Source organism: Sylvia atricapilla, chromosome 8 (assembly GCF_009819655.1).
Source record: "Sylvia atricapilla isolate bSylAtr1 chromosome 8, bSylAtr1.pri, whole genome shotgun sequence".
NCBI classification, from domain to species: domain Eukaryota; kingdom Metazoa; phylum Chordata; class Aves; order Passeriformes; family Sylviidae; genus Sylvia; species Sylvia atricapilla.
Genome location: NC_089147.1, coordinates 18903998 through 18928659, shown reverse-complemented (window position 1 = coordinate 18928659; position 24662 = coordinate 18903998). Strand labels below are relative to the sequence as shown.

The 24662-nt window shown below is 42.1% G+C and overlaps 2 protein-coding genes across 6 annotated transcripts in view; one reads left to right on the top strand and one right to left on the bottom strand.

The window, feature by feature from the left end:
• LOC136364217 (broad substrate specificity ATP-binding cassette transporter ABCG2-like) overlaps positions 1-24662 on the top strand; it is a 249788-nt gene that overhangs the window by 84535 nt on the left and 140591 nt on the right. The gene's annotated exons all lie outside the window — the stretch shown is intronic.
• MARCHF8 (membrane associated ring-CH-type finger 8) overlaps positions 6278-24662 on the bottom strand; it is an 87891-nt gene continuing 69506 nt past the window's right edge. For 4 of the 5 annotated variants that reach the window (XM_066323923.1, XM_066323924.1, XM_066323922.1 and 1 more), the window contains 5 exons: positions 20748-20827; positions 19591-20436; positions 17481-17661; positions 13675-13822; positions 6278-11173 (listed from right to left, as the gene is read on the bottom strand). In XM_066323923.1, the coding sequence (XP_066180020.1) occupies positions 10869-11173; positions 13675-13822; positions 17481-17661; positions 19591-20436; positions 20748-20827 (1560 nt within the window). In that variant the 3' untranslated portion in view covers positions 6278-10868. The remainder of the gene's footprint in view (positions 11174-13674; positions 13823-17480; positions 17662-19590; positions 20437-20747; positions 20828-24662) is intronic. The other variant, XM_066323925.1, reaches the window with a different exon arrangement.

Sequence of the window (24662 nt, the reverse complement as noted above, 5' to 3'; positions counted from 1 at the left end):
TGCACATCAGAACTGTACACACACAACCAGCTCCCCATTCGCAGGGAGCCCTCTAAGCATCCCATTTCATACTCCTCACCCTGAGTACACCAGGGACCTGATACTGTTAAATGATGACATGATGAGCTATCTGTGCTTCCTCCAGACTCCAACTTGCCCAGAGAAATAAAGCCATAGCAGTGACACTGCACACTTGCAACTTTGACACCAAGACCACAAATACTGTTTTCTAGCATTTAATCAAGCAAACAAATACTACATGCTGCCACCCCTGTTACCTCATTGATAATCTCCCTTCATGCTGCTGGCATGGTACTGTGCTGAGAGGAGCTGGCCTTTTGCACATCTCAGTGTCCTTTCATCATTGCTCTGTAATCAAACCCAGCTCTTCACTTCTTTGCAGGCCTAGGTGGTTTCTGGCTCTTGTGAGTCTCTAGTGATAGATATGCATAACAAGCTAGATTAAAACCACCTCGGGAGTGCTTTACTTGTGGTACAGTTAGAGCTAAGGTTCTGTGCTGGATTAATTGAAGTGTATGATGGTAACTAATCAAAACATACTTTGGTAGCACTTTCAGCATGAGGCACTCTGCCCACAGGTGAGGCAGCAACCTTCAAATACAGAGGAAGTAAGCAATTAAAGCCAACAGCTGGAAGTTGTTGCTGGCTGTGCCTGTTTCTGTTCTGGCAAGTCCAGTTGTAAAGCGCCTTGTGCTCCTCGGACTGCTGAGCATATCACAAGATATGCTTATGAGTTCTCTGCTTTAGCTTCCCAAGATAGGATGTAGCCTGTCTTATTCTTATGTTTTAAGTTACTCACATGTTGCGGCCACTCAACAATGGGGACAACAGGGATAGTTTCAAATAGGACAAGGATCCTGTTTTTCTTTTGCAGAGGCATGAAGATAGTGGGCTATGCTCACCCAGAAGAGTCAGGGAGGGTCTCCTATATCTCTTTAGGTCAAGTAGAAACTCAAGCATTTTCTGTATTGTGGCTTAGATTTCAAGGCTCTCCCACATTCAGGACATGCTTTTATAGATAGACATAGAAAGGATTCAAAAAGTACTCGGCATTAATTTCTAGTCTGCTGCTACTGTTTAAATAACAAACAGAAGTGCAAATGGCCAGTTTTTGCATGGCCCACCTGAGGTAGCTGCTGAATCCCAGATCTAACTTCTGAGATTTAAGCAGCAAGGGATGCTTGCTACTGCACTGTGAACACTTCTGTGGACAATGTTACCACACAGAAGTGCACCACAAACCCAGTAAGATCTTCCTTGCTTTCCCCTTCCTTTTACATAAGATTTTGAAGAACTCACAGCTCCATTTCATTTTTGCACAAGAGCTGTTAGTCCTAAAGTTTCCAAATTTAGGTTCACAGCTTTCACTGAAAGATACCTGAAACTTTTTTAGCATATCAAGTGCTTCAGAAACAGATTTATCATACCTAAGGTCTTTTTCTAGACACCTTCATTTTCACTGCAAATATGGAACAAAGTGGCATTGCAGATCTTGATCAGCGGATTTCCATGTTTCTTTTGCATTTCAACTCTGATGCAGCATTTGAACACAATTCCATTCCCCTGAGTAATGAGTTCTGTTTTCACACGGTTTGTGGCTCTTCTGTAGAAAGATGTGACTGGGAATCTCCCTACAGTGTTACAATTCCTCTCACGAACACATTGAAAAGCACTAGATAAGCTCAGTCCTGTACAGGAAAGTTGTAGGAATGCATTTGTTGTGTCTCACCAGCCTTTTCACAGCTATGTCTCTTTTTAAGCTGTTCTTTTAGCACTGCTCACTTTAATCACGAGGTCCACATTCAAAAAGGTTATTGATAATGTCTAGTTTTGGCATAATTTCAAACACTTTGTCGAAATCCTGCCAGACAAAATGCAGGATACACAGAACCCAAACCCAACCATTTTATCCAGAGTACATTACTTCACTCCTAAGGAGATCCACACCCAGGTTTACACCCCCCAACCCTTCCCCTGGAGAAGCAGGAATTGTTTCCTGCACCACCTGTGCACAAACCCTTCACTCCACTCTTGGAGAGGGTTTCACTAAGAGAGCAGAGTCTGTGCAGCCACATGCAGGCAGCTGGGAAGCCAGGTCCTTAAAACATGAGCAGCTGCTATTATTCCTGGTCTGGCTGTTGGTGCAGGGCAGGAGAGCTGCCTGCAAGGGGCACATGTACTCTGCTGCTCCTCACTCACAACAGCTCCCCTTTGCCTCAATATCCCTCAGATTTGTTACGTGGAAACTCACAGCAGAAGTCAGCTGCTGACCCTCTTTACCTTCGTGCAGTGCCAGTGAAAAACAACGTTGTTCTGTGAAGATGTCACGTATCTTACAGCCCTCCTGAGGTTACAGGCAGTTGGGGTAGGCAGATGGCCCTCCTGAATTAGGTTAATAAGGAGTGGGGTAGGGAGGAATGATACAATGCGGCAATTAACAAATGGCAGAGAAGAGCAGCAGAGCCTACAGAAATTTCCAAGCTACATAAATAATTTAAGGGGCTGAGAACATATAATAACTTAATAGCTGAGAACATATGGGTGCTAATTGCATATTACTCCACCAGAATTGGGATAAAAACCCTTCCATATTCATAGAACTGCCTCTGACCCACCTCAGTGCCCAGTAACGAACTCTAGATTTGCAAAGCTCAGCACGGTGTCCTTGCTCTGCCACCCAGGCACTGGCGATTGTGGCACCAGTTCAATCTCTCACAAGCCCCAGTAGGGCTGCTATATAAACACTTAATACAGAATCTTTATACCTCTCCTGCAAAGGACCATCCAGGTTGGGAGAGGCTCAGTGTCTCTCTATCCTCATATCCTCTTTATGAGCTGGTGTTCCTTGGATCCTTCATCCCAGTTAACATGATGTTAGGACCCCTCCCTCAGCCCTGAGGACTATGGGATCTGAAACTGCCTGACCTCATCACTTCTCCCTAAATGTGCAGATCCTCTCCTTCCCCTGCAGATGTAGCTGTGCGGCTCCGGCACTTAAGGAGAGGAGGGAGGCAGAGAGAAAGCAATGTGCTTTCCTGTTTCCCCTCCCCAAAGAGAGGCTGTGCAGGTGAGAGCAAAGGTATGGGAGACGTAAGCCCCAGACAAGGCAAACACAAGGAATACAGCTGCATTAGTGGCTGCTCTTTAGGTATAACTTTGTTCTGCACACATTTGACAACTGCAAAATTAAATCAGCAGTGGGAGACTGAAAGCTGCTGTAAAATTCCTAAGTCCAAGCAGCAAAGGCAGAGGCTTGTGCAACATCAGGAATGTCCAAATTAATCCTTGAAATAATACCTCTAACTTCTACCGCAGCTTGATTTGGTCCAGGGCTGCAAGAAGGCTGCTCAATGGAAGGGCTTGATTTAATTTACATCTGATTTCTCTAGTGTTCGTCAACCACTTACATGTGACCATGAATTTAACATAGTCCTGAAAGCAGTTTTGGGATAAAGTAAACCATTAACTTGCTGGCATGAGGAAATACTTGTTTAGATAATCCCATTATTAGAATCAGTCCTCTTTTAATAAAGCACTTTAAAAGCAAGAAGGTAAACATGAGAGCAATATAAGTGGCAAGCCAGGCTCTAGAGAGACCTCAGTTTATCTGTAGGAAGGCGACAACCGTACTTGGTGAGTTATTTTGGGATGCTCAGGAGTAAAGCAGATATGATGTATGACATACTCTCCAGGACAGCTGTGCTCTTGCAGCTGGGATCGAGTCACCAGCCCGAGATATTTCCTGTCCTCTTCCCAACCACAAGGGTAACTGTTTCCCATGACAAAGGAACCTGCTGTCCCAGCACCAGACCCTACAGCTCTAACAGTGAGGCATTCTCCTAAGCCTGCTTGGCCTGCCTTGTTTGCAGGTGGCCTTTGAGACAGTATCAGAACAACCCAGCACAGCAAGGCAGCGCCAGCAAAACTGACTGGGAGGTTTGTTTTAGCAAAGTCTAAAAATGTTAGGAATTGCAAGCCTAATTCCTTGAAGCTTCAGGATTTAATGAGCACACGCTGAGTGGTGATCTTCTCCCGCTCTGCTCTGTACAGCCTTCTGGTGTTTTATGCAGTTATTTCAAACCTTCCTCTGATGTTAAAGCCTTTGAGACAACTTCATTTATCTCCCTAATACACTCAAAGTCTACTCTTTATTTTCAGATATCAGTTCCTCTGACACCATTCTTGCCTTTTCCTAGAATGCACTTTAAAGAGTATTCCTGAAGTTTGCTATCACTCAACCCTGCCTGAGCAGTATTACATTTCCAATTATTCTACCCTGTATAATGCACTGAATTTGCTCCCCCTTTCCTTTGCCTTTGGGGGCTCTTTTTAGTTTGGGTTTTTTTTTAAAACCTCTCTCTCCTTTCTCCATCTAGTCAAGACAAACTGAGTTTTCCTCTGTTTAGTTCTTGTTCTATATTTAGATATTCTTGCCTGATTTTCTTATGTTATAAATCCACCCCAAGGCAGTGAAAAAAATCATCCTCTTCTGCTGTATTGTGATACACAATACAATGACAAAATGTCAGAGAGCATCCTACACATCAGAGACTGGAGCCTAGAGGATTTACAGGAAAAACTGAGATCACAAGGGACGTTGACCTTTATTTCCAGCGTTGCTTTTGGGTACTTCTATGGTCATTCCTATCTACCCCACATTGTCTGCAATTTGGTACATCCTAGCACAACCCTCACAGCCAGCCCGGCCCAGAGGCAAGTGAGGAAGGGGACAAGAGGAAGGAAATTGGGGTTGCACAGGCAGACTGAAAGGAAAAGGACAAGCACAGGATGAGATGGGCAACACACTGGGGATAGGGAAATCTGAAATGGAGGGGTGGCTGTGGCAAGTGGGATGAGAGATGTCCAGTTTCTGCAGCAGTGCAGGGGGCTGAGCAGCAGTGCAGGCATGAGCCTGGCTTTTGAGAGAGACTTGGTTTTCAGAATCAGCAGCTGGAGTTGCATCTTCTGATAACTTTGTAGCCTCTGCAGGGCATCCATGGACCTTGCAAAATGCTTCCCTTCTGCTTCCCAACTGCCTCCTCCTGCCCTGCTCCAAGAGGCAAGTGATGCTGGTCCTGCCAGCCAGATGCCAGTAACTACTCACCAGACAGCTCCAGTTCCTGGGGACCAGATGAAGAATCCTGTTCCTGGAGTCACTGCCATGCCATATGCTGCTGAGCCAATGCTGTTCTCTGCCTCAGAGATGGACACACTTCACACAGTGGCAGTAACACTCTTTCAGATGAAAATAAGGTTTACAAGAGGAAGTAAGTTAATTTATAATTAACTCGAGATGCCTGAGCCCAAGACAAGGAACACTTTAACCGGCAGCCAGATGGCTTTGCAGGCTCTGTTCCTTAAACCATTTATCAGCTTTTCATCCCAGAGACTGCCAGTCAAACAGCAGGCCCTGGAAATTATCCTGCCATCTCTCCAGGAGGGTATTTTTGTACAGAGGTCTTGTTGGATTTCCAAACTTTATGTAAGTAGCTTAATTTACTACAGCCAGACTTTCTTTACTAAGGGAATGTAGGACAGAGAATTTTGTTTTGCATGGAAGACATCTCTTCAGGGTTGCAGATTTAAGATTTCCTTCCTTCCCTAAAAGAAAATGCAAAACCGATTTCTTCCTAAACAGAAATGAAAAGCTTAATTCTTTGAGTCCCCTTGTGTCTGTTACAGATACAACTCTCCAGGTCTTTGCTCTTTGTTGTGTTTGTCTTTGTAAAAAGCTCTCACAGCAGTGCAGTTTCCTTGACCTACTGGTGCTAGAAATGTGTTCTAGTGAAACTGCTGAAGATTTCCCCTTGCATATACAAAATTAATATTCTTCCTAGAGGAAAATCATAGCAATGAGCATCTTCTGTGCATCTCTACACAGATGCATGTGAGAATGCTGACTTCAGACATGAAGCATTTGATGCCCCATGCAGAGTTGATTCCAGAAGGTCAGATTTTAAGGCCCATGGGAATCTTCTCTCCCCACCTCCTGCATGGCAGATGCCATAAAATTCTCCCCATGATTCCTGCATTTGAGGCCAAAGCACCTGCATTGAAGGAGTTGCCCAATTATTCCGACGGTTACAATGCCTTTATCATTATAGATCATTTTGTCATCAAATTGTCCTGGGATACCACTATGCATTGGTCTGCTACACTGAAGAGCCATCAAGTTCTGTGTTTTGATCATCTTACTACTGGAGAGCTCAATTTTTTCTTTCCATGCTTTTTCAAACAAAATGGATACTATAATGGGTTTGGGTTTTTCTGGTTTTTTATAGAAACACTTTATTGCTGCAGTCAATAACCCTGTGTATCACACACAAATAACCAATTACAGTTTAAGAAACTAAAAATAACTCTGCAAGTGATAATACTGAGAAAACAAACATACATGAAAGGATACAAAACTATACATTAAGTTACTAGAAATTTAATAACTAAAAAATTCTGCAGAAGTATGAAGTGTCTTGTATAAACTATACAACACATGCCAGTGTAAAGATCTTCAACATTATACAATTACCTATCTACAAATGTTATTACCTAAATACAAGATTAGCTGCAATTTTTAAACAGTTATCTTCTATACAAAGACAAGTGCTTTCAGTACTTCATTGGAATATAGAGACACTGCAATATCTCAAAACTAAAAAATAATCACAAAATAAAAGGTCCCACTTAGAAATTTTCTTCGCGTATCTAATACAACACTAAGGAAATCCAGCCAGCAATATCTTTGCTTTTGTATTTGCCCTGTTTCACCTATATTTGAGAGGGACCCAACCCAGAGTCACTGACCTCCACCCTTTCATCGCTGGCCAGTCTCCAGAGCAGACTACACCAGAAATCTGGATCTTAACACAGGTCAGCTTCAGGAGGAATTTGGACGTGGTTGCCACTTTGCAATAGATACATACTCTGCCACACACAGGGCAGAAGCAACCACCTCCTGTGTGTGGCCACATCCCTGCATCACTTCAAAGGTTTCCCTTGAGTGCCAGGCCAAGCATCCCCCCTCCCTTACAGCACCAAGTGGGACTCGTGCTCTGATCAGTACAGGGGGTTGGCCTGAACAGAATTACAGCTGCTTCCCAGGAATTCCCAGGTACAGCACAGAGGCCCAGTACTTCTCTAACCTCTCACAGGCTCATTCAATCTTCATTGAATGCCTCCTTGCTGAAGCGAAGCCAATCTCTATACTCAACCAGAGGGAGCTCTCCCAGGGTCTGACCCTGAACACATTTTAAACACCTTCAGAACATATTTTAAACACCACTGTCACTCCCAAAATACAGGCTTACAGCTGAAAAAAGTCCTGAGAATTCACAGGAATTTAGTATCTCATCAGCTCTTACACGGGATCAACCTTCTGCAGCACACACCTCTATTTCTAACATAATGCATGTTCATGACCTGGCAGATTCATCAAATGTGACACAGCACGGGAAATTTCCTTGGCCCAGATGGTGTCTCTCTAGACAGGAGTGCTGTCAACAGAATGGGGTCAGTTATCTGGGGCACTGGACATAGCAGCAAAGGCTCTGGTAATCCAGGGAAAGGACTGTGGTAGATGGCATTAAGCCTGTGCTCCCTCCTACTTAAATTCTGGTTTCAGGAAAGTCTCAGGGTAACCCAAGCTAACTTTGGCCAAGGTACAAGGACCAGGCTTCCATTTCAGTATTTTCAAAAGCTGCCAGAAGAAGTATTGGAAAGCCTGATCTAACAGGGGGTGGTTGTTCCCCTTACTGACACCTGAACAGAAAGGAAAGAGCTCACCTGAGCTGGCATCAGTGCCTAACAGCTGGATGCTGAAAAAAGTCAACAGTATCTTCTTCAAGGAGAAAGAAGAAAAAAAGCACCATTCAGCCTTCTCAAACATTTGATGGCACCATGCAGAAGCAGAGAACTGCATCTCCAGAAGCCCACCATTAACACCAAGCAAGAATCAGCAGGAGAAGTGTGACCAGCATAAATGAAACTCCCTGATAGATGGATCTCTTCTGCAGCCTTTCCTAGTGTAAGCATTCCTAAGCAGTACAAAGAATTTAAATAATAGGCCTTAATTTTCATCCAGAAAAGACCTGCTGGGAAAGGGAATTGTTAGCAGCAACACTGGCTAAAACATTTTCATTCACAAATATTTTTCCCCAAGTGATTTTGCTGGAGATGATTTTCCTTTACAACTGAAGATACTCAGGGGCACAGCAAAAACCTTCAGTACCCTGAATACACGGAACACCACCTGGCACATTCCACATGCAGCTTCCAAAACACCAAATGAGATTTTGCAATGTTTCACCCAGAATCGTGTACAACAGTGACTGAAGCAGAACCAGCAAGTTACGGTATGCTGTATCAGCAATGTCAGAACAGTGCTCACACACCGGAGCCTCTCAGGTGTGAGCTGGAGAACAGCCAGGTTTCAAGCCAGGACTTGTCCATCTTCATTTCACCCACTGGCCACAGATGGGATGAGAACGTGCACAGCATCACTCAGCAGCTGATCCTGTGCATCTTTCAGCCGTGACGTGAGTGTCTCGCAGACAGGCAGGCCTTGTGCACTTGGGCGTTTCAGAAGAACATCATGAAGGTGTGCAAGACCTGATACTTTACCCACCTGAGTTTATCTAGTGAATCTTTCACAGAACAAAACAGAAAACAAAACTAGACAGTGTATTATCTGGGTTCTCATAACAGAAGAGGATCACCCACAGCAGAGTTCAGGAAAGGTCTTGAGTAATTGCACTTTAAATTATGGCAGGCACAGGCAACAACTCTGCATGTGTATGGTCACAAAGACTGCCCTGATACTAGCAGGGTATGCAGGGTTTCTCTTGCCTGTATCACTTAAGCATGGGACATCCTGACAGCTAGTACAGTACACAAATCCATGCCAGTGCAGCGTTACCAGGACTGCCCAGAGGTCTGGATGTTTTAACACATCTCAAGAACAAGGTACCATGTTGTTCATGAAGATCACAGACAGTAAGCTTCAAGCATGAAGTGACAGAGGCACATGTGCTTTTCCTCCAACAGCTTCTAGAAACCACTGGGATGAGTGTTCTCTTACCAGAGTCCCTTCCCTGCCTTCTATTAAAATATTGATTTAGAAATAAATTAGTATTAGATTTTAAGAAAAAAATCCCTGATCTCTTACTGTTATACTTTAAGAAGTCTTAAAGCACTGCTTTTACTATGAAAAGAATGTACCCAAAGTTGTACATCAAAAATACTAAGTGAAACTTGAACTAGAGCTCAGAATCTCAACAAGTAAACAGGAACTTTTACCTGAGAATTCCAGGCAACTCCTACTAAAACCAGCCATCTTCATCATTGACTTTACAGAGATTTAGACAGGGCTCAGGTAGGGAAAGTCAGCTTTTAAATGCAGAGGCCTCATGTACTGACGTTTTGTGGGGCTTTGTTTCTGCTCCAGTCACACTGAGACTTTGGTTAAATGAGGGCTTAAAGCTGGACAGCGGCGCAGTGAAACAGACTGAACAAACAAATCAACAGCAGGCACCCCAAGCTTTGGGTAACTGTGTCCAAAGCCTTGCAAACAGATTTTAAAACTGTCCCTCTCTTTGCATGAAAGCTGGGTGATTAAAAAGCCAGTCCCAAATTCAAAAGCACAGACATATACTATTGTCTGACCACACAGTGCATCACATCGAGCAGGTATTTTTAAATTTATCCACTTAATGTGATATTTACTTCCTAGACTTGGATGTCAGCATCTCATCTGACAACATCAAATTCTTGGGTAATTCACACATGACACAGCACTAAAGAAAGAAAACCAGTTTCAGCTGTATTGACTAAGTTTCCTTTTTTCTATAATAGCTCACATTTTTATCAATATAGCAACAAACCCTTTGCCAATGGTTTGGAATGAAAGTTACATCAGGTGTATATGTGCAGGTATGTTGATGGTCTGACCTGTTGGGAAAAAAAAAATCAATCCCCAAAACAGAGCACTGAAACCACTGAAAACAAACATAATACACATCTACTACTCCTCATACACAAATCATAAGTGCAATATCCTTTGAAGAAAATTGCTCCTCAAAGGAAACCCAAAGAGGCAGAGCTTTTTAGTGTTATGTTTAGTAAGATAATGTGGGCATGTGTTGGAAATCACAGGCTGAAATGTTTAAAATTTTTTTCATAAGGCAAGAGGTTAATGTTCCAGAAGAATAGGTGGGGTAAAGAATGAAGAAATATTTAAAAAATGACACATTCTTTCAAGTTTCATTCTCATTTGACATACATATCACAAAATAAAGATTTTTAAAAGTGCTATATGCTTTGTAAGTCTCATCGCAATATGTAAAGCAAAATTTTACACCTGCTGCCTAAGACACAATGTTAGTGGCAGTGTTAGTGGTAGATTAGACTCTCTCATTTCTCTCACTGTCTGGGACAACCTCCTTCATCACACATAAAGAACAGACCAACCAACCAACCCACCCCACACTACACATCCTCCAGAATCACTTAAGATGTTCTAAAGTTTATGAGTTATGTTCTAAAGTAACAGACTCCATGAAGTTGATGACAGCTCACTAGCGGCTTCCTTGATACCAAACCCAAGGCTCATTCTACCCAATATTCTGTGGCTCTTTGATCAGCCAGTATGAGACACAAAATGTTGAGAGGTATGCAACCAAGATGACATTTACAGATATGCCTAAGGGATTTAAAAAATTCCAAAACAACAGATGTAAAAAATTCATCCACCAGCCCTCAGCTGTTTGCTGATCTTAAAAAGGTAGAGCAGTTTGCAGTAAACAATGATATTCAAATCTTCAAGGACATACAGAAACACCCCTTCCACCTAGCAGTCAGACATGAAGGATTTCTGCAGCACAGTCTTCTGGCTCTGTGTAATGTGAAGAGTTTGTGTCTGAATGGTGAACTCCAAACATTTCTTTACTTTCGAAGTTTGGCTCCATCAGTGCAGGTTTTTCAAAAATACTCTTTTTGCTAGTTTCTGGACAGTTTTGTACATATATTACTCGGTTATAAGCTTTAAGTCTCTTCCACAGCTGTACGTACACCTTGCATTGTACATACATGAACAGAAGTCCTCCAGTGAAACCAATAGCCACAACTACCAGCTTAGTCCAAAATGGCCACTCTAGAATTCCTGGAAGAAAGAAAATAAAAAGAAGAATTTAATTCATCTCAGAGACTGCCAGTCAAACAGCAGGCCCTAGAAATTATCCTACCATCTCTCCAGGAGGGTATTTTTGTATAAAGATCTTGTTGAATTTCCAAACTTTATGTAAGTAGCTTAATTTACTACAGCCAGACTTCCTTTAGCTGGACTAAACTGAATCTTTCAAAAATGTACTGCAAGGAAAGAAACTCTGTCACAGAGTTTGGGTCATGCAAACTATTCTCATTTTGCAGTTTTTCCTGTCAGGCCTTTTTTTCCCCCTCTTCAAGTCAAACAAATGGACTTCTGCTTGACATATCACATTTTCTCCACCAGAGAAAAAAACCAAAACAACTGATTTTCTGTGTCTGAGCCTTGATGCAGTGCAGTCAGAGAGTCAAGGCAACAACCGGCAATACGCTTAGGTCCTTTTACACCTGTTTTTAAACAAAGACTGGATCAAATTATAAAAGGGATTCGATGGCATGGTTTCCTCTTCATAGCAGAGACTCAACCCAGTGATCCAACAAGTCTGTTCCACTCTGTGATCACACAGTACATGGAGACATAAAGGAATGATTGTTACCATATGGCTCGACATGTTTGTTATGCAGACAAGGAAAATTTTATCTGCACCACACCCAGTAACTTGTGTCTGAACTAGAGCATCTCCTCTGATAGAAAACTGCAAGTGCTGGAGATGCTGAAGCATTCAAAGCTTACCCTCTGTCCTTAAAAAATTACCACCATCACTTTGCCTAAATTTGTCTAGCTGAACATATAGACAATGGATCTTGTCAAATTTCTATCAACCACTTTTAAACTTAAAACTATTCCTTTTTTACATATGCTGCTTACATAGATCCTGTATTCATCCAGCCTCTTTAAAATAAGTGCCATCACAAGATGGCTATGAAACTATGCTGAATCACCCATTATCAGGTTTTTCAGAGAATAAAACCGTATCTTTTGAACTCTTCAAAGTTTTAACCAATATACAGCCTGGTGTTTTGGAAATGCATGGTAGTGTGGGAGGATTGAAAATATTTTAGTCTTGAAATACAAAGCGCATTACAGCCCTACTACTGATGAAATCCCACCTGTGATTCATATGTGACCCTCTGATTCAAAGGCGAGCTCTCTAATGCTGTCTGTAGGCAGTGACAGCACATGCTTGCCTGTGTGTGGACATAAATATATATCCACACACACTTCCTGCATCCCCCAGCTCATTACAGCACCCTCTGGATTTAAGATCCAAATGAAAGGAGCAAAGAAAGTACTACAATATGTACCAAATAGTCACATTCTTCTTCCTAGTTATGCTCATCTAATATATTTACCGGTTAAAATAACCTGGAGACGTTAAATCTTTGAAAACATACTTTTTTCATTTTCATATGGAAACCTTACACTTTTGAAAGGCCAGTCATATTCACTGTTCATGGAAGAAATGGGGTTGGATGTAACAGAAACTAAGGGATTTCATTGAAAGCAGCTTCCTCACTGAAATAATGAACAATCCCACTATAGCCTAAATGAGAAATGAGAGGGTAACTTTTTAATTCCAAGGGATTCTGCTCTGAAGAGACTGTAACAGCTCTGTGGATTAACAGGTTTACACTGTTAATAACCAGCAAAACATTTTCCACCTGCAAGCCTAGTTGGCATGCAGTGCTCTGTAAGCAAGGAGAGCTGTCTTCTAACAGCTCCCATCCATTCTATCCCCACCTTCCGGCTCATCTGCTTGAGGAAGTTTTGTGACAGCTGTGAATCTGCAGCCCAGCATAGCTGAGCAAACACATTTCAGCTAGGTATGTTTACTGCTGACATACTAGAGAAAATTTTCTATTCAAGAAGCTAAGGTACCTGTGCACTGGGGTGGCAGCCCTTGGTAAGATCATAATGCATCTTATCTCAGTTGTGCAAATTGGAGTCCTAATACTCAACTTGAGCTTCTTCTGCTTCAAGTACAATTGCTCAAAAGTTTTCCAGCCTAACATGGTTCTCACTGATGACAAACCCACCCCACAGATGATTGGGTGGAAAGAAAACCCTGTTGATTTACCTCAAAGATTTGAATTTAGGTTCCTCTTACTTCTTCTCTTTTTTAAAGCTGTTCCAGTTTTGCCCAGTTTAAAGGTAGTCATAGCAGCAAACAAATGCTTACATCCTTATCTGCAAATTTAGACCTAAATTTGCTGAGGCAGGGCAACTTTGTGTCTGGCTACAGTGGATTAGCTCTCATATCCATGCATTTCACAAGTGCAAACTAAATTGACCTGAAACAGATTTAAGAAGTGCCCGAAGATTAATTCACTGGTTAATTTACTGATTTAACGAAATAATTTTAGAGCTGTGCTTTTAAACCAACCCAACACCAGGGTAAAGCTGACTAGTTTAACACTTATGTTCCACACATCTTCTCTTTGATTGGGAAAAAATAATTATTCCAAGATACTAAGTGGGAAGATAAGCAAGTAACATACCGGTAGTTTGTCCCTGTTTAATCTCTTCAGCAGTCCTGTCTATCAGGACATAGAGAGACCACACGACGCAGGTGATGGCAATGATATGGAATGTTACAGAGCACATGATCTTCCTCCTCTCGCTGGCTGTCATCTGCAGCTTCTCCCACTGGCAAGAAACCAGGAACCAGAGCAAGAGATTAGGAGTTTATTGTAGTTACTAGAGAGTATGAGAAGAGAACATTGACAAGAACAAAAGCTAGGCAGGAGACCAGTTTCCTCCTAACAAGGATTTTAAAAGTCAGATGGCATTATTGCTTAGGTCACAGCATGTGTGTGATGGCTGGCAGCTCACCCTGCTGTGACAGGAGCCTTTCTGGTGCCAGAGGGGACTCGACTGCTCAGCTCCCACCTCAACACACTGTCATCACACTCTGCTTACTCACACAGGGGCAGCTCCAGCACAGATGGGTCCAAGCAGTGCTGCTCCTTCCTGGGTTCCCCACTCGACAGCTGCAGCTCAGTATCATGAGCTGGAGTGGGTACCCTTGCTCAGGGAGGCATTCAACAGAACAGTGGAAGTGGCACATGATTCAGCTGACCAGGGTGTGTCAAGACACCCCGTGGTGAGCTCTGAGTCCCATGGCTGTTCCGCTCTCACCTCCTGCCTCTGGGGGTTTCATTCAATCTTCACATATATTCAACACCACTTACAGCAGTGACATTCACAGTTTATTTTCAGTGTTTCAACTGCACTTACATACATACGCCCTAAGAACATACAGTAGAACAGGGGTGACAGCTTTTCTAAGTGAGTGAATGCAGCAAATTAAATCCCAAGATCTGCATCTATCAATAATGCTTAAATAGCCCAAAACAAAACCACAAAATCAGGCCAATGTATTTGCAGAAAGATACAAAGAAACCAGACAACTATTATAGATGTTTCTAATATGCCAGACATGCCTGGGACACACAGAAGCTGTGTTTTAAATTTCTTTTCTTAGTTTTGCCTATGTATATGATGAAAGTTTTTGCATGTGGGACACACATCCCTCAGCATATCTGCTTGGAAGAGAATTATGATGGGCTTTTCTCACATTTTCACAAAATACATGCTGGCACATAGAAACACCTCATACATAAAAACATGCATTTGATGTCTCATAGAATAATTTGTAGAAAAAGAGGACTTCAAAAAGGAGGCATAATGTGGAAGGGGGTGAGGATGACCTGAATGGTATGATTGAAATCATCCATTATGTTGAATTATTGTTTTTACTGCCATAAAAGTGAGAATGGTTGAAACATGAGACAGAGACTTTGTAATCTCTGTGCTGCCTACAGACACATCTCTTTGTCCAGCCTAAGCCACATTTCCAGTTATGTGGGCATCCAAACCTCATCATGGCACAAGAATTGAATACTTCCAGGAATGACAGGCTAGACTCCTTGTACTAGAAAGCTGTATTTCTTCAATCATTTTAGAAAAAGCTTGGACAAAACATTCCCTTGTATGTTGTATGTTAAATAGAAAATTGCTTTTGCTTCTATACCTTGCAATATCAAAGGTATTGCCTTTTGATAGAAAGTACAAATTAATCAAATTATTTTGCCAAAAAGCAACCATGTTAGATCTATTAGCAAATGCTTTTACAGAGCCAGGAGGACCTGTGTTTTGACTAATTTATAGCTCTCATTTCTGTACCACAGTTTGGGCTCCTCTGCTGGACAATACCTCCTGTGAACTGCTGGCTCCACAGTCACAAAACCAGCTTGCACCAGCTCACTGCTTCAAGAGAGATGACTGCAAAGCAAAAGACAAAATATTCTGCAAATTGCACACTAGCCCAGAGAGGAAACTCAAATCTGTAGGTCCCTGCTGTATTATTCCGATGACACAGCATGTGGCATTTCCCACTTAAAATAGTCAGCAGTTCTGGACTTTTCAAGTGTTGTTAAAACAAACAAACACAACAGCAGAAAAGTCAGATTTAATGTCTCTTTTTTAACTGAAATTTTAAAATTAAGCACCTCTCTCATCTTCATTTGAGTCATGACACATTTTGTTCTCACCCTCTTTCTTCCTTTAGTAACACAGTGTTTGAGAAGCCCAACGCTGCAATACAACCTTAAGGTGCCAAGAAAGTTTAATTCCATTTCTACCCTACAGACAAGGAGAAGCCCTATTATTTGTCCCATCCTAATAATATTCGCCAGTTCCAGACTCTTTTCTCCAGTCTGAAAGGCTGCCATGAGGGTTGAGTTGAAGATACAGAGGCATCTTATCTTTTTGCTGCAGCTGAACCTCTAAAAGGACTCTTTAGATGTATTTGAGAGGTAAACTCTTTCTATTTATGGCTCTATCCCTGCCTTCTGGCAACTTGTCTGCTTCCCACAGATGACCTGTTCAGATATAACTAATGATGTTGAGTGACTCATTTCTGAAGGTGCACAACATTTTTTTTTCCCCCCACAGGGCACAAATATTCAGAAAATGTTCCCCACCCACTTCAGGCAGAGTGAGTGACTCTCTTCAGTGAGAGTCAGCAGTCAACTGACAACTATAGCAACTCTTCTTTCTTTGGATTCTCTAGAGTAATTTCTTTCCTGTCCTATAGTTGGGCTGTGCATAGTATTTTCTGCGCAGACAACAGAGCTTATGATGACCAATACTGCAGCTCAGAAACAACTACGCTCTGTGCCAGGGGGCTACCAAACCAAAATCTGCAGTTTTTAGAAGGCAGTGATCCACCACAGTCAAAAGCAAAGGACATCCTATTCACTGGACATGCTAAGCTATACACTTTACAGGCAGTACATCTTTCTAAAAAAATAATTGTTTGAAATCTGCTCTATTTTCTGTCAAAAGTCACTTTTACGACTTGGATGAGTTCTCATAAGTTTTAGGACAGCTGCAGTCCAAACTTCTCACATCACATGATTTAGGCTCATCATAACTGAATTTAATGTTTCTCATTTATTCTAGTTTCAGAGGTTATTGTTATTAACCTCTTCCACTTTGGTAGATATGGCAAGACTTGTCCGTGCTAAGAATACCAGTGACTTCCATCTTAACATCCTGATGTAAGGACAACTGACCTTGAAAGCTCAGAGGATGTGAGAGAACAAAATGAGGACAGAAGCACAAAACTGATCTTAGCACCTATACTTTAAGTCACCAGATTTATGAAATATACTTATCTATAAAACAAAAATATAGGTTCTGGCAACCTGAAAGTACTAAAACCTAGTCATTCACAGCCTAAGAAAAGGTAAAAATGAAAACACCTTCTACTTACAATGCATTATTTTCATTAAATGCATTTGAGCCTTTAAAAAGAAAAGAAAAAACTACAAATTTTAACTAAATTACATTCAGGAAGTGTGATTTAAAGTAAATTTAATGTGAATCCCTTATATTCTGAAGAGGAATTAAAAGCTATGTGGATCTAAGAGCCACAAACTAAAGCAGGTAATAGTAATACAAAGCTCCAGATTAAAAAAAAAAAAAAGGTTATAACTGTACAGTTTTGTGTTCTAAAATATAAAGAAAAAAAATCAGATTGTTGCATGGACATATATATATATTTACACATTCAGACACAGAAAGCTGCTGGGTATAACCGCTGTTATCAGAGCTGGCTTCTGGGTGAGTGTTAATGCAAATCCTTTTGTACCTATACAAGACTGACCAGACTTACTAAGGAGCCACAAAAACTTTAATAAATAGATGATGGGTGCTGCAGGCTTGTGGGCACAGCCTGTTCCAGAGGGGATCTCTGTTGAAGAAAGCATGTCCTTGGGGAAGCAGGTCCTGTGCCTACCTTTCTCAAAGGCTTCAGTTTTGTCTCCATGATGAACTCATACTTGCACAGCTCGCAGCATCGCGTATCCGAGCTCTTGATCCACTGCTGCAGGCAGGCCTGGTGCACAAAATGAAGACTTCCCGTACAGTGACAGGGAGTAATCAAAGGGCTCTCATCATCTCCTTCACAGTGACATATCCTGAATCAGAAGCAAAGCTGCTCATTAGGAGAAGAGGAAGCAGAAAGGCTGTGGAAGAGCCATGTAATATCTGTGATCACAAATGGATGTTCACTGAGGATCCTGAGACATATAAATCAAAGGAATGTGTTCTACAAAGGAGCTAAAACTAAACAACTCAATTGCTGCACAAGCACATACACAGGCACAAAATAATTAGGCACAGACACAGCTAACTAGACAGTTGCTTTCTCACAGATGAGGCACATACATAGAGCCTGACAGAAATGCAGTACCTGAAAGAAAAAATGAAGCAAGAAATGACAAGTTTCACCCAGACTCGTAGCACTTAACTGCAAATAGCAATTAAACAGATCAGACAGCACCTCCCAAGACAAAATACGCACAGAGAGGTACAGCTACTCATGTACTATGGTCTGAAATAGAAGATAAAACAAAATTCCAACACCAGTGGTGAAACAGTCCACCCCAGGATCATGAACAACTAATTTAGACAGCCTGGATTTTGCACAAGTGATTAATTCCAATGCAAATTGGTAAGAGACAGATTCACAATGCAAAACTACAGCACTGAATCTGAACTCCCAAACACACTTGCTCTAAATGGTTTTGCTTCTCCAACTATTACTTAGTAAGAGTTGCTAAGGAAGCATCAGGTCTGCAAAATTCCCTATTTTCCTTAGAGCCCAACTGTGCAAACAGCAAAGACAGCTGATAAAATGTTACTACCAGCTGCTGACATTTGATTTCCAGATTCAATTTGTACACAACCCCTGGGTAGCATCGAGCATTGTGAAGTCCTTCTAGCCATGTGGAAGAGGTCATGAATTAAAAGGGGATGGTGAGGAGCTCAGGGAATGAATACGAGTTACTAAGCATATGCGAAGTAGGTTCTGGCCTGCTGCCATCCCTGTCTATTACTGAAATCTCTTACTGATGTGTAGCATCTTGCCTCTTGTGACCTTGCTGATAGTTGGCAAGTGGAAGTGAAGGTGTGGGTGGATTACAACAGCATCTTGTTGATGATAAGCCAGTACAGAACTAGATATGGTGGTAATGAGGGAGGAAATCAAATAACATTGGCAAGTAATAACAAAGCCAGCTTTAGGAAGTGCTGTTAGGAAGGAGAAGGACTAGGATAATAAAATGCTAGGTATAGGGATTGGACATTTGCTCCTGAACTTGATGACTCTTGCACCTCAACCACATTTTGGATGTGGGATGGGGCAAACCTACAGACAAGTCACCATGAAGATAGTCCAGATCTTGCTGTTCCTACCACCTCTGCACATGATTAATTCTCCATAGTTGGAATAAGGACACCCATTGTTTTTGGACATCACACAGGTCTACCACTAAAAGCCAGCACTCAGATCCCCTTTGACCAAGAAAACCAGGCAACCAGGAAGCCCATAACAAATAAAGTGTAGTGGGATACAAACTGAGGGGGAAAAATATCTAAAGCTATATAGATCTGATCTCACAAACAGTTTTCAAGCAGTCTGTTTTCTTCCTGATTCCCACCCTCTGTCCAAACCAGCAGTGCTTTCAGGACAACACATTGCTCATTAAAAGCTAAGACATGTTCAGCTTGACCTTTATGATGCACAGCTGAGGCTCTCATAGTATTCCCAGTTTGGGCACTGATAAGAGAAAAATAGTATCTCAGAACCCCAAACCTGAAATAAATTTTAGAATCTATTTTACTCCAAAGGAAATTATTTAGCTTAGTAGCCTTGTTAAGTGCATCAGAGGGGTGCAGGAGTGCATAGAGAAGGCTGCATGCTTCAAATCACACATACTGCATTAGCAAGGTGACAGGCTAAATGAAGAGACAGAAACAGCACAAAGGCAGGGGAAAGCAGAACAGAACATTCACCACTGCACATGGGAGGGTTAAAAAGGTAGGTGGCTCTCTGGTAAACCAACCTGCAGGTATCCCCCGATGTGGACACAGGGGAGAGAGGGGGTAACTTTTCTGAGAGGGGGGAAGGGCAGTCAAGGTCACTGTCCTTCTCAACCGAACAGAGCGGTGCCCGCTGCTCTTTTGTTTTGAGTTTCACTGAGGTGCTGTCCTCAAAGACGTCATCATCTCCCATATCATCAGAGCAGAAGTCTGTGCTTTCCACCAGCATGCTGGAGGATTTGTCAGCTTGGAAGTGACTGGAATAGCTCTCCAGTTCATGAAATTTATGCAGGCTGCTGATGCTGGAGGTGTGGGAGAAGGAAAAAAGGTAACGCAACAGTTTTTTGCTCCTTGAGGAGTCATGTTCCACCTTGTCCTCCAGCAGGGGGATATGTACAGCGCTGTGGTTCTCTGCTCCTCCCGATGCACTTGAGTAGTTGGAAAGGGAAGGGATATAGGAGTGCTTAGAATTGCTAAAAGAAAGAGGCCTGAGATTCAGCGGTTTCCTCTCTTTAAGATGAAATTTATTAATCCTTAAACACTGCTCTTGATTCGGGGTCAGTTTGCCTTCTGAGCGTGTTCGTTCCACATAATCAAAGCACTCGCTGGTGCTCTGCGCCTTCTGGTCCACATCATTGAGGGACTTGGAGAATTTCAGAGCGCGGGTGGTCTTTACATTCTTAGCAGACCTGAGTGCCTGGCCCCGATCCTGCCCACGGGAGTTTCTCTTTGCTGCATGTAACGTGTCCTGACAGATTACTGTCACAGTGACCCCTTGTGTCAGAGGGCTCTGGCAGTGCGGATTTTTCAAGACAACAGCAGACTGCACTGGACTGTGATGACAACACTCAGAAAACACTGCACTGGAACTGCATGCAGAACAGTGGAATAAAAGCACAGAAAGTAAAAAAAACAACCAATTAAAAAAGAGAACATGTATAATTAAAAGTGAGGAAATGAGAATTACAGCTAGTGTGGGAATGGCAAACATAGCAGGGCCAAACAGTCAGTAGGATTTAACAAAGCAGTGTTAGACAGCAGTCAAGTCAAACAAATGGGATGTTTCAAGTAGGAGCCCCACATCACTTACTTCCCCATAAACATACTTTTTCGCTTTTGTTTTTCCTTAATCTGAACCTTGCCTGAGCCTCACTGTAGCCATGCAAATGGCACACTTTACCTGCAGATGTCCTGGTTGGATGGTGTAACAGAAGTCCGAGAGAAGCTATGAGGGGCAGAGACAGAGGTTGGACTTCCAGCCTGCAATGAAATTAAAACAAACAAAAACCCCCTCAAGTCAGGAGTCAGTATGCAGTGCAATCACCTTCGGGGTGAAACACAGCATACGGAGTTAGATACTCTACAGCAAATACTCAAGGGCTAGTTGTAAGAAAGCGACTTTATTGTTAAATGCGAGAAAGGTCACATAGTCTCATCCCTGGAGAAGCAGTGATCAGAAGAGAAATGTTTTACCCCAAGGTCAAATGCAGACATCTCTGGAGTGGAACCCGCCAGCTGTCAAACACTGCACAGAACAATAGCTCAGGAAATGAGCAATACTGCAGTAATTAAAATAATTAGATGGAAGTGTGTGTATAAACTAGTTGGAATTTAGCTATCATGTAAGAGCTAATCTGTCCTCTAACAATATTGGCAATATATTAGAGGCTTGGGGTTTTCTTCACGAAACAGAACCGTCAGTGATTCAGTGACCCAAACACAACCTGAGCACTTACATTCCTTATTAGCACATGCACATGAACACCGTCTGCCAACCCAGACCATTCCCTGAAGAACTTTCTGTACTTTGTGAGGCTTTTCATCCTGCTCTTACTTGAACAGGATCTTCCACCCACCTGGAGAAAAGGTGTGGCAGCAGTCACATTTTTAAGTCATGACAAGAGCACAGCGAGAAATAGAATAACTGAAGAATTAAGAATTAGCTGAACAAACTCAAAAACATGAAGTGAAGCACTCAGCACATTTAACACTTAATACAGAAATCTAAAATCAATGTGCTAAGAATGAGCATTGTCTGAGCTGTGACTCCACTGGCTGTTATTAAAGACCTTTGCTGCTGCTGTATCCTGCACATCACTTGGACAAACTTCTCAACTCTTCCTGGAAATTTTGGCAAAGAGGAAACCTGCATTAATAATCTCATAATAGAGAAACCTGCATTAGTAACCCATAAATCTGTGTCTCTAATGTTCCACAGCTGCTGGACAGACTGCACTGCTCACCCACTGCTGCAAAACACTGTTTGTGCTTCAGCATTCAAACAAAGGTTTACAACTCTTTTGATCTGCACAGCAAAGCCTGAAACCCAGGAAAGAACAAGGCAAACAGCAGAACAACAGAAATGCCAATTCCATAGTGGGCTGCACAGAAACCAGCACTGCCAGCAGAGACCTGGGTCAGGCAACTACAGACAGCCAGACCTCAGGTGACAAAAGGCGTGCTGCCACAGAAGCACACTGTGCCCAGCCCTTGTGCTTCAGTTTCAGACACCAGAGCTGCTCAATCATCACTGCTTTGATCATGCTGCAACACACACTGTATCTGTCTTGGGACCTGTCAATCCTATACTTAATTCATTAAAAGCCCCTATTGTATATTTAAACAAGGCTGCCACATGCTTTTATACTGTCATAGCAAAACCAAAGTTCCTTATCACACATTATACTCTTATTTCTTTGTGAGAGAAGATCCATAGACATGCTACTTTATAAATACACATAAAACAATCACTTTCTTTGTCACAGAACTCATCATTTAAGGTTTTATTTCTCTAGTCAACAGCACTATAGACAGCAATGTCTGCCCTCACATCAGGATACCTCAGGTGCACAGACACTGAAAAAACAGGTATCCATTTACAGCTGGGTCTGCAGGAATCAAAGGCAAGACGTGGCCAAGACTCAGACACACACCTCTTAACCCTTAGTAAGACATTCTAACTAATTTCCCATCTTACCCAAAGCTGGGTACATGTAGAGAATAAAACCCAGTAGAATAACCTTGGGCCAGAAAGCAAACTGAACTATGTAATGACTGTGACAAAACAAATTAAAGACAAAGATCAATTACTGGCTTTATCCCGGAAACGACAATTCTTTACATTTTACACCACTTGCACGTGCTAATTATATAGGATTCGGATCATGCAGTAATGTGAATTCAGGTAGTTGTTGGAAATTTGCTCTTTGATGCTTAACCTCTTCTAAAAGCAGGTACATCTGACTTCATATCCTCTCTTTTATAAGGGTTTGTGTAGTAACTTTCTTTTTAATTCAAAGTCTGACAATTTAATGAAAGATCTGACACTAATTTACTGATAAACTGTTTCACTCTGCAAATGAAAATTAATAAAATTTAAAGAAAAAATAGTTTAAAAGGAATATTAAGCAATCTTCTTAAAACAAAATTTTAAACGAGTAAAACAGCATGCTGCATTCTGCCATGAAGACAGAGCTATATATTACTGGAAGTGAACTCACAAATCAATTAATAATCTGTCTCAAGTTTTATGTTATGAGCAGATCACAGAAGGTAACCTGCTAAGAATGAATCCAATCTCTCAGCTGCTTCAGTTTAGCAATGAACTCATCCAAAAAAGGACAGCAGAATATATGATGTGACAGTCTAAAAGCAGATGAACTAGAATCAATGATCCAAAATTTCCCTTCCAAAACCATGTTACTGGTTTCTTGATCCAATTGTCTGGTACCAAGAGTGTTAAAAGTCTTGCCACTTGGGAAATCAAAAGGCCGGGACAGAAAAGAAATTGTGGAATTTCATGTGCATTGCAAGCTTAGTATTCTGTTTCTAGATGCCAGTATTATTCAGGGTGGCTTGCAGAAACTCAGCATCTGAGGCACATTTCCTTTCCCCCCATCTTTCTGCTTCAGAATAAAAGGTACTTTTCTCTAATTTCATATACAATGAAAGTGCAACCAAAATATGAACAGAAATTAAAACACTTGGATAGGCACCACAAAAAGGAGCAACAAATCACTGGAGGAAGTTATGCCTCACCCTTGGTTCAAAGGAATGCAAGATGTGGCTACCACCAAAAGCCATGGTTCAATGAGCCTCCAGTCACTCAGTCTGTCCTTTCATCCCACGTTTTTTGCTCATGAAACTTTACAGAGCTGCTCAGCAACTCGGAGTGGGACAGTGAGGTGAGGTAAAACAAACCATTGCTTTAATGCCAGTCACTTCCCTAGGAATGTCAGTCAGTGACAGCAATGGGTCTCTAACAGTGAAGCACAACTCCCTGCCAAGAGCACAGTAAAATGCAAGCTGCTGCCAAAAGTCTAAGTACCAAGTTCTGCTGGATCTAGAAGCAGGGTTACACATCGCTGCTGCTGACCAGGTGTCCCAGCTCACCTGGGTCTACTGACTCAGACACAGCAGCTTTCAGGCTGAAAGGTGCCACAGAAAAGAATACAGGCAGCCTCGAGGCAGAACAGGGCAAAAGGCAGTGATGGGTGAATGAAACAGGCAGATCCATCTACCTTAGAGCTCTGACGGTGCTCCCACACAGAGCTCAGCTCTGAAGAGGTTAGGAAAATAAGCAGTCAAAGCTGCTTCCACTCTGTAGGCTCTGGAACACACCACCCTTACTGCCCCAGCAGCAGCCTCCCAGGTAGCAGCACCTTTGGCCAAACCTTTGGCTATTTATGATGGCAACAGCAGCAGTAGGCTTTAGAGAGCTCCTTCTCGTAGGAGGTTTCTGCCGTGTTCATACGTGACATACAGCCTAAGCCTTGACAGCCTGAATTTGACTCTTCTTAACCCCATAATCACTTGCTGAAACTCTGTGGACTGTCATACTGTTTGCAGGGAGGAATATCACCTCCAGTGACCAGCCTTGGAGCCATGTGCTTGTAAGTTACTCTGTATAGTCCGAGTGGTTGCCTAAAATAGCTCAGTACTAAAGGTCAATAGTTAGTTAATTGTGTATATTGACATTCCCATCTAACACAATTCACTGAGGTCACAGCATGGCCTTCTGCACTGGCATTCAGACAATCACAGCAATTTTGAAGGTAACAATTCCTGGGATTCCTACAGTTCTCTGAAGGGTTGC